Source organism: Corvus brachyrhynchos, unplaced genomic scaffold (genome assembly GCF_000691975.1).
Source record: "Corvus brachyrhynchos isolate BGI_N302 unplaced genomic scaffold, ASM69197v1 scaffold139, whole genome shotgun sequence".
Taxonomy (NCBI): Eukaryota; Metazoa; Chordata; class Aves; order Passeriformes; family Corvidae; genus Corvus; species Corvus brachyrhynchos.
Genome location: NW_008246062.1, coordinates 1,903,783 through 1,917,120, shown reverse-complemented (window position 1 = coordinate 1,917,120; position 13,338 = coordinate 1,903,783). Strand labels below are relative to the sequence as shown.

Sequence of the window (13,338 nt, the reverse complement as noted above, 5' to 3'; positions counted from 1 at the left end):
ATATTCCCTACCAGATTCTTCTGAGGATAAAATCTGAATCCATCACTGCGCAACACAAGTTTCTGGGCAGGATGCTCAAGATTTTATTCCCTGGACATGAAACCTGACGTGAGGTGTGACCATGGGAGGCAGTGAACTGTGGAAAGAAACCTTCCCTTCCTTCTATCTGTGACATCTGAAAACCAAACAACTGTGCCTGCAGTGGCAGCATCCTAATATCAAGCCACCTGTACATCAGCTCTTGCCCTAGTATCTGGTCAGCCTTAAAAGTACAGTTGCTTGGAGTGATTTATGAGGTGATTTCAAGTTAGGTTCAGGGGTAAGTTTTGGTTTCATTCCCTCATACACAAGAGGACTCAGTGATCCTAGAGGTCTTTTCCAACCTAAACAATTCTCTGATCCTAAGACAGTCTGCCACAGTTCAGGTATGTATAGGAAGGGAGAGGTGCTTCTTCCATGTGTCAGCAATAGAGGTGGGTACTAAACGCTGTTCTTCACAATTGCAAACCAGAGAAGGGAAAATACTGTGAAAATTTGGGAACAGCACATTTTCATGCAGTAGAGGTGTCCAAGGAGTTAGGAGGTGAGACCATGAGGGCTTTGACACAAGGTTATCCTATTCCTGACCTGGGGAGCATTTGCTCTCTGTGCTACACAACTTTGAGATAAAATACATTCTCCAGGGAAAACACATCACCCTCGGGCTGGGATCCTTCCCACCCAACACTTTGTGTCTGGGGGAGGAGATGCCTCTGCCAGTGGTGCATCTCACAGTGCAAATGGGAATGTGCAGTTTAATTAGAAGCTCATCTCCAAGAGCAGTACTGATGCAGCCATCCCGGCAATTCAATACATGTTCAGATGCAGACAATTACCCTTTGCAGAAGTCCAGATTTGGTCAGATGGCTCAAGACCCAGCTATACTTTCCCAAAAGAGGTGGAAAAAATTATGTCTCTGGTATGCAGCAGGACACATGTTCCTGTCTGGAATAAAGCCTGCTTGTTCACTCCCCATTTGTCTTCACTCTGCCTTTGAAGAAGTGTGAGCCTCAAAATACCCACTGAACCTGCTAGCCCAGGGTACTGGAAAAACTTCCTTATGGGAAACATAGTCATTATTTTTTAAAAAAAACCTAAAAAAAAAAACCTAGAATACTTCCCAAAATGTGAGAAAAAAAGAGAAAAAACATTCCTAGCCAGGTATGCTGGGAAGAAGGAGCCAAGGGGTTTTAGTATCTGATAAGAACTGCCTTGCATGGTGCATGGCTGCACAGAGATGCAGCCCCTTCTCCCTAACTTCTCCTGCTCTGCTCCTTTCCAGTCAACCCACAGAGCACAGGACTGTGTCCACCAAATGACAGCTCAAATCCCCACCTTCCCTCCACCCTACAAAATCACCAGCCTGTTGAGCAAAATTCCTGCATGTCCATCTCCCTGTTTCAGATCTCCTACAGGTTTTCTGTCTGCCACCAGGCTTTCTGGCTGGCTCAGCATTTTGGGAAAGAACCAAAACTTCAGAGGAGAGAGAGGGAATGGCAGGACATGGTCAATTTTCCACTGACTGGGAAACAAAGACAGTGGTCTGAGCCCTCTTGGCTATACAAAGGAGGAGATCAAGGCTGTTGTTGACATGGTGGGTATTGAGGGTGAGGAAGGCAGCTTTAACCATGCAGAGCCGTGAGTGTCTGTGTCTCTGGTGGCTAAAGTATCTGCAAGATCTAAGGGAGGCTCTGGTATTTACATGTCTGCATGTGCAACGTCTGTGTGGGAGTAGGGTTTGTATATATTATAAGGAGAAGCTGCAGATGGAAACAACCCAGTTTGGTGTCTAAGGCCTGTTTCAGAGCCCATTAAAATCAGCAGGAGTAATTCCTCACAGTGATGGGTTTTGGCTACGTCTCTCCTTGCCCCTCCCCAACATGCCCATGACCTCAAGGGCTGCTGCTTGCTGCATAGCCTCAATTAAACCCTGTGAGCAGGGGGGCTTCCCGTGTTCCCCAGAGTGGCTGCTTCACAGGGGATCTCTGGACATGCCCCCAGCTCTGCTGTCACACCCTGCAGATACTGAGAGGCAAGTGTTGATCATTCATCACTCCTTGCTCAAGATACCAAGATGCCATTGCTTGATTTGGTTTGGTAAATTGGCATCACCAGGGACATAATGAACACACTTCAGCATCATCTCCCTCCTCAGAAGTCAGATTTGAGATCAGGAAGGCTCACCATCTTATCACCTTCCTCCAGTCTATCACATTTCTCCCAGCTCTGCCTGAACTGTCTTTAACCTGTCTGCATCCATTTCTGAAAGGTATTCATTCTAAATTTCAGACATCAAAAGCTGATGAACCCTTTGGTCTAATGGCTGTATTCTGTGCACAGTGATTGTGTTGCTTTGTCTCCCTTGGTTTTGTCAGGTTATTGCTGAATCCCATGTATAGAAGAGCCCTTTAAGATCTTATCATTTCCACATAAGTGTGGTAATAGCCTGTAAACAAGGAACATCTCTGCCTTTCTTTTTAGTGAAATCAGAGGTTTATGCTCCTGAAGACTTTCATTATAAGACATTTTATTTCATGTTTTCCATTTGTAACAGCATTTTAAAATGTGGATGCTGGAATAGGACCAAGCACAAGGGTAAAGTCATAAAGACTCAGGATTGTTTCCACTCGTCACTCCATCATTTATGCAGCCACAGATTGCAACAGCTTTGTTTGCCACAACACTGAGTTAGAGGTCCAAATTAAGCTGCTTCTCCTTTCTGCACCACAAACCCTTGTCAGAAATATTGCTGTCTGCTCTCCACCTTGTCCTCCCTGAAATACTTCCCCAGCACCATGGCTCTCTGGATGTGTATCACCCAAGTCTTGACCAGGCTGAACAGATCCATTCAGCTTTTCCATCCTGATAACATCACAGGTCGGAGTGGAATGAACAGAAAGAGAAAGGTTGAGCCATTGAAGTGGATCGAGATCTGCCATGGGGGTGCCATGGACAGTAATGTAATGTAATGTTCCGCATGAGCATGCAGGAGATGTGTTCAGGGATAATGTACTTACATAGATAAAGAATTTTTTTAATTCCAGGATGTTATCAGATCTGGAAAAATGCTGAAGGAGTGGGTCGCTGCAGTATCAGTGTATTGCTACACCACAAAGAGGGAGCTGTGTTCCTTCTCTAACGTCGGTGCTGTAATTGTACAGCCTCTGCAAATAATTAACTGAGTCTAACCCTTTCCCTGCATTAAATCTGTATTATCATTTCACTCCCCACCCCAAAAAATTAATTTTCACTCTCAAACCCACACCCCTTTATTATAATAGATAACATGAAATTTTATCCCAAATAATTTGGAGGGAATACTAGGAAGAAAGGAGTTTCAGTCTGCTTGGGAAGAAGTGAAATTCTGGGGAGAAAAAAACTACAAGAACATTCAGTCCCCTTGCCGCAAGTTATAAGCTGATCAGATATACATTCATGCATGCACATGTAGGCATAGTCATCTCACTACTGCCACATCTTATGGTCTGGTTTCAGCAGCCAAGGCTTTCCTAGCATTGAATCAGGAGATGAAATTGCATTGCTTGATCCTGGGAACTCCATGCCCAAAACACTGCACTGTGAGCTGGGGCTATTAGGGGCAGACACAACCATGAACTTTGCTTAACAGTCCTGTAGTCTGCTCCAGAAGTGGGCCATTCATCTGGGAACAGACACACAAGAAGATGCTGAAGTTTGCTAACACCCCTCCTTCACTGTACACCCCAGCATTTCCCAGAGCTCCCACCACTTCATCTTTAAGTCTACAGCAGGTACTACCTCCCAGGTATGGCAGTGCTGCCTGATGAGGTGTTTTTCTTCAGTGTTTTTTTTTGTGATACAAGCTCAAGGATACCCATGAGGCAAGGGGTAGCTGGGGCAGAACAGCCAGGGGGTGGTGAATGTAGAAGTGGGGAGGCTACACAAGGTGTGGGTGTAGTTCAGCCAACAGAAGAGAAAAAGGCATTGAGCTGAAGCTTCCCATTAGTTGGACTCCCAGCAGTCTGTCACCATGGAAAGCTATGTATTTTATGAAATTAAATGTTCCCAACATAAGCATTTATTCCAGATAATCATGAAACTTAAGACTAAATGGGAGAGTGTCTGGTAAGGCAAAAAGAACAACCATGAGGAGAAAATCTCCTGCCAGAAGCAGGTTGCTTATTGCAGTAACTTATCTCCGAAGCAAATACTATTTCACAGCTGCCTAGGGGCACAAGCAGCCCTCTGAGCTGAGGCACTCCTCCTACTTAGACAAATAAGATACAAGGGATGGAAAAAGGGGCAAGTGACCTTTCTACTCAGAGTGAACCTCCCAAGAACTCATCTCCAGTCCTTTTCAGAGCCTGGAAAAGTGGCTTTGTAAGTTGCCACTTATACTGAGATAGTGGATGTAGACTCTAGGGCTGTCTTGAGAGCTCCCACTTCCTGTGCAGGGTCTGAAGACCTCATACAGTCTCATGTGGTCCCAGTGTGGACAAAGCAGTGAGAGAATGCAACACAAAACCAACCACAATTGAACTGATGAAGCTTTAAATGAGATTATATAAAGGAGGAAACAAAATAAGTGTAAGTGCTGTCTTTATTCTGTGAAAATATAAAAGAAGAGCTAATCAGAAAACAAAATCCCCATACAGAAGAAGCTACAGCGAACAGGACTAAGTTGCACACCACTGCTGGAGTTTGCTGTGGGTTTTGCTCAACCCAGCACTACTGAGAGTCAGAAAAGTACCTTCTCCAAGATGAATCCGGACAGGACAGGAAGGATGGTTGTGTGTGGAGAGGCAACCCCAGCAAACACCACACTGCGCAAAGCAGAAGCTGGTCTGCATTGGAACCGTTTCAACTTTATGTCCATCATCCCCAGGCTGTTTTTTCCATCTCCTACCATACTGCATTCAGAAATGGTGGTGCAGCCCTTCATGGCAGCTTTCAGAGACAGTCCACCTATGCAGGGGAAATACAAGAAATACATGCATCAGGGGATCCAATCCCCAACATTATTCCCACCCTGGCCTGTGCAGTCCCCATTTCCAATCCAAGAACTGCCCATTTGTTACATCCAGTTGGTTCCAAACCTGCCAGCCCTGTCTGTTCCCATCCCCTGAAAAAAGGTGAGGAAACAGCAAGGCCATCTTTGTTGACTTCAAATACAAACAGTTCAAGGTTTGTCTTCTTTCTTTCTGCTGAATAAAGATGACTTTCAAAACTTCTAAGTATTTCAATTTAAAAAGTGAAAATTTCTTAAGTAGTTATCTTTCTCATGTTAAAAGATTCTTCTGCCCAAACTTTGGCTTCCTAAAGAAACCAGGGCTGTGTAACAGTACTCCAGGTATTCATTGTCTCCTCCTCTCTCTGACCCTCTCATGACATTCGAACTGGATGACTTTCTCTCAGTCAGATTTGACATGGAGCTGAGAAGTCTCAAAGACAATACAGCCTGAGCCATCTATTAAGAGGAATTCATTCTCAAAGGCTTTATAGGATTTTAGCCAAACCAAGAGAGAAACCTACTGACAAGCCCACTGAAACCTGAACTTGTCCTTTGCCACCACTGGAGCATTTCCCAGAGGAGGAGACCTGAGCAGGTGCTGAGTGCCTAACTCCCCGTTCAGATATTCTTGCTCCTGTTGCTTGCTTTTGCTAATGCTGCTCATGTTTCTCTGCTGTGTAGGTTATGGAGGTCTGGAATACTTTGTCAGACAATTTTATCTCAAATACAAATAATGTGTAAAGGTACTTCATTAGCTCCTCACCTTCCTGTGCTGCCCTACACTGCTGCTTCCTCTGCACAGTTTATCACACTGCACAGGCCTTTTCCACTCACAGAGGCTGATCAATCAAGTCAAGACAAGTTAGGAGCATTTTTTATTTCAGTGGTACACTGAATTAATTTTGCCACTCTTTTTCTGTGACTAAGAAAATTCCTGTTTTCCTTCATGTTGTCTCTCTGAAACATTATCTAATTTAGGGTTTGGACAGCACATTAATAAAGTCTGCAGCAAGGACCTTCAGGCATCACATCATCAACTAGCAATGTTATCAACTCAAAGGAACTTCATCCATATAACCATATACAAGATAATTGTTTTTCAATCTGCTTCTACAGCTGGTGTTGCTGCCCTTTATTTCCATGGGTTTTTTCCTGCCTGGTGGAACACAGATGTGACTGTCATGAAAGGTGGAAGTCTTTTACCTGTAGCAGGGGCAGAAATGAGAGTGACCAGGAAAATTGCTGTCTACTTTCCTGTCTCTAATTACAGGATCTGAGGTGGGAAAAAGATTTCTGAAGGAGCTGTTCGAAGGCTGGACTTCATGGGGAAGGACTTGTCCCTGGCTTTCCTCATGCAGAAGCGCCGCTGCAACAGTGTCTTGTCCCCAGTGGCTGGTATTACCCCATGGGAAATCCAGTGTTTCCACAAAGCTCCATCTGAACCTCCACTGAGCTGGCAACTGGCTTAAATCCAGATTCACCCTCATACATCCTAGCTAAGGCCAGCAGGTTCAGGGCCTTGGTCAGGTTTGTTACACACCCGTGTACCAGATTGCCCCAGGAAACCAGTTCCACTCTTGGTCTCAGTTATGCCATGCTATGAGGAATTCCAGCAATTATTCATGCATGATAGGGCAGAAGGAAGGAAAAACAAAGCCTGCCCTTTGATCATCTTGAAATTCTCAGTTTTCAACTTCAAGTTCCTTGTCTCTTCCTCTCTTTATTTCACATCTTTTGCCCATTTTTATGTCAGCAGTGCTTTATCTTAGGCTAGTTTCACCCATTTTACCAAGCAGAAGAAAAACGGCCCCAAATAAAAGGCAGTTACCAGCATTCATTAACCCAGCAAGGTCAACACATTGGTCTTCAGATCCAGTGCAGTTTACGACTTCATTACCGCACTGAAAGGAGTCCACGCTGTAGCAGGCAGGACACTGGTATCCATTGGGCACATCGTTATCTGGTGGCACTGGAATGAAAGACATGAGCTGTAGCTGGTTTCAATGAGGGAATGAGGGGAATAACCCAGGCGATGGCTTAGCCTGGAAGGCATAACCTTGGGATGGATCAGACAGAGAGGGGATGGGCTATGAGGAAAAAAAAGAGCTTACATGACACAGAGGTGGTCCGACAGTCATCGCCCGTGCAGCAAACCAAGTGGCTCTTTGCTTTCACCTTCCCATAGTTCACGGTGACAGGGCCAAGGTGGCAGATGTGGGCTGGCAGGCAGGACTTGATGGATGAAGAGATGGCCATCCCCCCTGTCATGAAGTAGAAGGCAGTGCCAAGTTGTTCAACACAAAGTAACTCCCTTCCCCTCCTGCGAGTTCCTGTACCAACTTCTAGGCAGCTGTCCCGGGGCCTGAGAGGGACCCCTAAACCCCCTGAGAAGCATCACCAGTGAGCCAGGGCACCCCATCTGCAGAGATTATGGTGTGACACATGCCTCTGACCCACAGCACAGGCTTGCTCAGCCTGTGTATGGTCTGCAGAGCACATAGTCCATCACAGCCACAAGTATCTTGGCACAGGCAAGCCTGGTCTACCCCATCAGCCAAGACCAAGAGGTGTAAAGGGGAGCAGAAGAGCTAAATTGAGTCTGCTGAGGTGCTTGAAGGATGAAGGGAGGGTGCACTAGCAGAAGAAGACAGGCACTGGAGCTGCCAACAACAAAGCTGGTAGGATATGAGCCAGCCTCCAGCCTAAAAGGCAACAAGCACATCACTAAGGTTGAGCAACCACCGAGGCCATGCCTCTAACACAACTGAGTGTCCTGCTGTGTCAGGGCTCAGCACCAGCTTTAACTTATCAACCACGGTTTCCATGGTTACTGATTGACAACATCTCCTGTGAGGACAAGCTGAAAGAGTTGGGGTTGTTCAGCTTGGAGAAGAGCAGGCTCCAAGGTGACCTTATAGCAACTTCCAGTGCCTAAAGGGCTCCAAGAGAGCTGGAGAGGGGCTTTTGACAAGGACATGGACTAATAGGACTAGAGGGAATGGCTTCAGACTGAAAGAGGGTAGATTAAGATTACATTAAGAAGAAATTCTTGACAATGAGGGTGGTGAGAAACTGGAACAAGTTGCCAAGGGAAGCTGTGGATGTCTCCCATCTCTGGCAGTGTTCAAGGCCAGGCTGGATGGGGCTCTGAGCAACTTGTTCTAGTGGAACGTTCTCCCTGCCCAGGGCAGGGGGGTTGAAAATAGATGATCTTCAAGGTTTCTTCCAACCTAAACTGATTGATGATGATGATTACGATGATATAGTGATAGCTCAGCCCTGGTGGCATGGCATGGTTGCATGGTGTCCCCATCCCTGCTCGAGGATGGGCATACTTCTTTCTCCACAAATCATCAGTGCACCCCCAGTACTAGAGTCAGTAGTTTAGTGTAGGTTATGGTTCAGCCTCTCAGCCTCTTGACTCAGCTATTCACCTTAGCCAGAATTAAAAGCCAGTGTCTCCTCCCACTATGAGGCTTTGGTCCCTCCCTCCACAACTAAGAATCAAACCCTCCCAGCAGGAAACTGCTTCTCAAAATAGAGGAATAAAGAGCTTTTCTTGTCCCAGACTATACTGATCTCTGAGACCTCTGTCAGTAAAAGGAAAATGAACAGATTATCCAAGGATGGACCATACTACCAGTGACAAAAGTGGGGAGAGAGAAAAGTGCCCCAGCCAGCCTCACTCTGAAAGCCACACTGGCACACATAGAGGATGTCTTACCTATTAGGACCTCATGCAGAATAATGCCACAGGTGTCTTCAGCACCAGTGCAGGTTTTCATGGGGCCAGAGCAGCTTTTTCCCATGCTGTGACAAATCTCACACTGGAGGCAGGTCCCTGGGGAGAAGAGGACACATTCCTGAGCAGCAGTCATAAGGGATCTCACTTCTCCTTTTGCTGATGTTTGATTTCAGCACTGATCAGCACTTTCCATATTTCTCTTCTCTTATTTTTCCTATTTCATTGTGCAATATGTGTTAGGGTTTTCCTGGACTTGCTGATGGCAGCAGCCCTACAAATCCCTTCATCCTGGCAGGCACTCAAGTGTCCCTGAATTCACAGACCCCAAATTCTCTCTTTGCAGTGAACAAGGGCACCCGAGTGCCTGGGCAATAAGAGCTGCCAGCAGGTACTGACTGTACTCTGTACAAACTGGAGACTCCCTTTGTAAGCACTATCTCTTCGTATATCTCTTTGTGGGCATTAGGGGAAACCACTTCACCAGATACCTGCTGGAATACTTTAAGCAGACCAGAATATCAGATGGTCAGAAGGAAACACTTAGAAAGGAATAGCATGTATTTCAACAGAAGACAAACAGTATCTGTTCCATGACACACACCCACAAGGGTCCAGCATGTAGATTAACAGGTCCAGGACATATGTCACTTCCCTAAACCCAGGTGCCAAACAAGACACCTTGCAGTGGCTGTGGCATCTACTTGGAGTGGCCGGTGTGACCCAAGACCTCCAAGACAGCTGCGCTTTTCTGGAGCAGAGCTGAAGGACAGTTGAGTTGACATTATGTCTAAAATGTCACACAACCCTGGACATGAGTAAAATAAATGAGCCTGGAGATTGAATCAGCTGACCAAAAGTCTGGCTGCCTCAGAGTAACCTGAATCACTCTGATGACTGTCCTGGCTGCACCTCCTGTGAGCACCACAGAAAACCAGACTGCACGCTCACGTTGTAAATGCCAACACCCTCATCAGCACATGGGCACGTTGGCCCACAAGACCAAAGACCCCCAAGACTGGTCACCCTCTCCCCTCTGCAGTGCCAATCCGCCAAGATGGATTATGGCTCAGACAGCAGCGATAGCCTCACACACAAAGCATCCCGTTCCCAGCCTCTTCCATGTCTCATAACCCCGCAGGTCCCAGTGGAAAACTCACCTGGGTCCAGGAAAGCCAGGAGGAAGCTGAGTCCAAGGGATACTCTCATGCTGTGGGATGTAAGCACAGGGAGATGCCAAGTCTTGCCCAACACAGCACTGTGTGCCACGAGGGCTTTATAAACTGGAAGGAAAGGGGATGTTTTGGGGAAGTGGAGGTTGGGGAAGTTCTCTGAAGAATATATATACTGCTGAGCACTAACACCAGTGTTTGCTTTTTCTTTTAAAATGCAGGTTTTTCCTTTTTTCTTCACACCAGTGATGCTGTTTGTCTTTCCCCTGTTCAGAATGAGCAGCCCATGGGGTAAGACTGGCTTTCCTGGTGGTATCAGGCATGTCTCTGGTGCAGACTTTGAGCATTGTTCAGCCTCTGCCATCCATATGAATGATGGAGAATAAACCATTTGAAAAGCCGTGTTGTGTTCTCACTGTTAGGCCCAAAGAAGCAAAGTATAGCAAAGACCAGCCGGGAAATTCCCTTGTGGCTGAGTTTTTCATGGCTGGTTTCCCATCTCATCATTCCCATCATAGCGTCAGGAGCTCTCATGCCCAGAGTACAGCAGGAAAGCAGACAGTGTCAGAGCAGTGAGCTTCCTCTCCAAGCCACAGTGCAGCTTCAGTTTGCAAAATGACTGCCAAGGCACAACTTGGAGCAGGCTCGGTCAAGGATTCTTGGGGTTGAATATGTCAGAGCAGCAATGCCAGTACTCCAGCATTTGGGATTTGATAATAAACACTTGGAAGTTGATAAGAAAGCCTCCTATTGTCCTTCTGGGCTTTAAATTAAACCAAGTCAGCAAAGAGAAAGCGTTGATGTGGCTCTGAGACAGCCTGGTCACAGATTAAGTAAGGTTATAGCAGGTTTTCCGTGCCCTGGCATCTCATGATGGGCTAATGACAAGCAGCAGTGACCAATTTGCCATTGGCTCACAGGTTCCCAGTCTCATGTGCAGGTTTTATCAGGATGTGCTGCCTGATTGAAACCATACTCTACCCTGAAGATATCCTCTTGTCCTGCACCATACTGGACGCAGACCTTCCAGGACTTTTTTTGCATTGAGAGCCAGGAAGAACTGAAGTGCCCACAAGCCCCCTTCCCATTTGAGACTAACCTCTTCAAAGGACAGTGGTCTTTTGATATTTACCAGTATATTGAGTAGTCCAGTGGGACCACTTCTTAGCTAAGTGCTAAGAGAATGGGAATCACACTGGGTGAGGGCTTTAGTCCCCCATTGTCCATAAAGCTGATATCACAAGGAAACAAGGGAGAGTTATATCTTCACCCTGAAATTCTTTTTCAGGTTAGAAATAGTCTCATGCCACAGTAGATATGTTAAAATGAAATCAAAGTCCTGACTGCAGCCTGTTCAGGATTAAAATTAATTTCTTATGGTCTTAAACCTCAGACAGAATAAAACCATGTCCCCAGGCAGTTTGGGGTACCTAGGCTGGGGTGATTCTGCCATTTGGCTACATATGGGACTGCAGACACAGATAGGGAGATCAGACAATGTGACTCTCTCTGGTGATTTTAATTTCATGCCCTTTCATTTAAGATGATTACTGAAGTGCCTGGGGGACTTTCCCTGAACAACATGACTACACTAGTCTCACTGAATTATATAGAACTCACCTGTTTCCCACCTCTCATGGAGGGAGGGTGTGAAGCTCCTTTCATGTGCTTTTTTAGAGATGAAACCAAGCATAGCAAGGAGAAGGCACAATCTGCAGCAATAAGAGACCTGGAAAAGAAGATTTATTAGAGAAGGTGAAAACAGTAAACGTGCTCAGGGGACACCCATCATATATGTCTACAGAAAAAAGGGCTGGATAGGAAAAACTGATATAGGAGGCTTAGATTAGGCATTGGGGGAATTTTCAAACAGTGACAACAGTGAAGCTGATTGCCTGGGAAGGTGTGGATCCTCCATCCTGGGTGGCTTGGGAAAACAAACTAGACCAGTACTTATTAGGGAATTATTTAACTTGATAGGATCGTGCTCCAGGGCTGAGAGATGGATTAGATGCTCTCTCTCAAGATTCTCTCTAAATTGATTCTTATATTTTAATTTCATGGTGTGCATGAAGTGCCTGTCTTCTGCAGCGTATTCACATTTCCAGAAGAACAGAAGGATGATAATACAGCAGTCACACTCTTCAGGGAGGTGAGACAGAGGCTGGGGAGGTCAGAGAAATCTGGGAGAGGAGAAAAGTTAAAAATCCAACCCTGAAAATAGTATTGGTAGGAAGGGGAGATGAAAAGGGGTAAGACCAAAAGGAAGATGATGCTATCATGCTATGTGGTGATCAGCAGAAGAAAGACACCCATCTAGGCTAGAACATCTACAAAAATATATGTGAATTTGTCCTGCAGAATTGTAGCAGAAAATTCCAGTGGGTTTCATAAAATCCAATAATTGTTTAGGTTGGAAAAGATCTTTAAGATCATTGAGTCCAACCATCAACCCAATACTGCGAAGCCCACCAATAAACCATGTTCCTAAGTGAAATATTTACATATCTTTCAAATACCTCCAGGCATGGTGACACCAAAACTTCCCTGGGCAGCCTCTTCCAGTGCTTGCTGTGAAAAAATTTTCTTAATATCCAATATAAATCTCTCATGGCACAACCTAATTTCTCCCATTCCAAGAGCCCAAACATAAAGGTATGTCTTCAAAGCATGAAGATAATATATCCGATTTACATCACAGCTGAAGAACCCAGGTCAGAAAGCTCTGAAAAAGAAAGAAAAATGGCAAAAATGTGACAAAGAAAGTAAAGGTTAGAAAGGACTGAGGGGCACAGTTCTGCTAGGAGATACTGGAAGAAAGCCTTGTGCAATCCTAACTGGCATTGAAAGGGAGGATTCCTAACACAGAATCACAATGACAGCTTTAAAAAGCAGAAGTGAGATCAGACCTAAGGATAAATCCTCTGGTGGTGAGATCAGCTGCGGCCAAGAGGAGCACCCTCTTTCTGTGATGAAACCCTTGAGGAAGAACCAGAAGGACAGGATGTGTCTGGGTGAGGGGCAAATCCAACCGATCCCTGGAACCAGGCAAGCGCACTGTCGCTGCCAGCCCTCGTCCCTCACAGTCACTGCAGCACTGTGACAAGGGCTCCCCTCCCAGCAGCCAGAAGCCAGCAAAGCAAAACTTTCTGCAATGGCAGACAAATTGGTGGTCAGGATGGAGCCCTGTACACAGGGTCATTGTAAGGCTTGGGTGCTCAGCTGCCGTCCAAAAGAGTTGCCCATCATACTGGCAGCCACAGCAGGGCTGTCACCCCTTGCCCACGTTATCAGGACACAGCTCTTGAAAAAGACTGGAGGGACCATTACATCCAAAATAGCCATTTTAACCACAATGTGTCTCTTTTTCTTCTTATCTTTAGAAGACAGTCCTA

At 45.8% G+C, this 13,338-nt stretch overlaps 1 protein-coding gene across 1 annotated transcript; it reads right to left on the bottom strand.

The window, feature by feature from the left end:
- Window positions 1-4,600: 4,600 nt before the first annotated feature.
- Window positions 4,601-10,055, bottom strand: LOC103623843 (phospholipase A2 inhibitor subunit gamma B). Its single transcript, XM_008643017.2, has 5 exons — window positions 9,932-10,055; window positions 8,754-8,870; window positions 7,141-7,290; window positions 6,858-6,998; window positions 4,601-4,983 (listed from the first exon to the last, which is right to left on the bottom strand). Exons 1-5 carry the CDS (start codon window positions 9,978-9,980, stop codon window positions 4,757-4,759), a joined length of 684 nt encoding a protein of 227 aa, XP_008641239.1. The 5' UTR covers window positions 9,981-10,055; the 3' UTR covers window positions 4,601-4,756.
- Window positions 10,056-13,338: the final 3,283 nt, after the last annotated feature.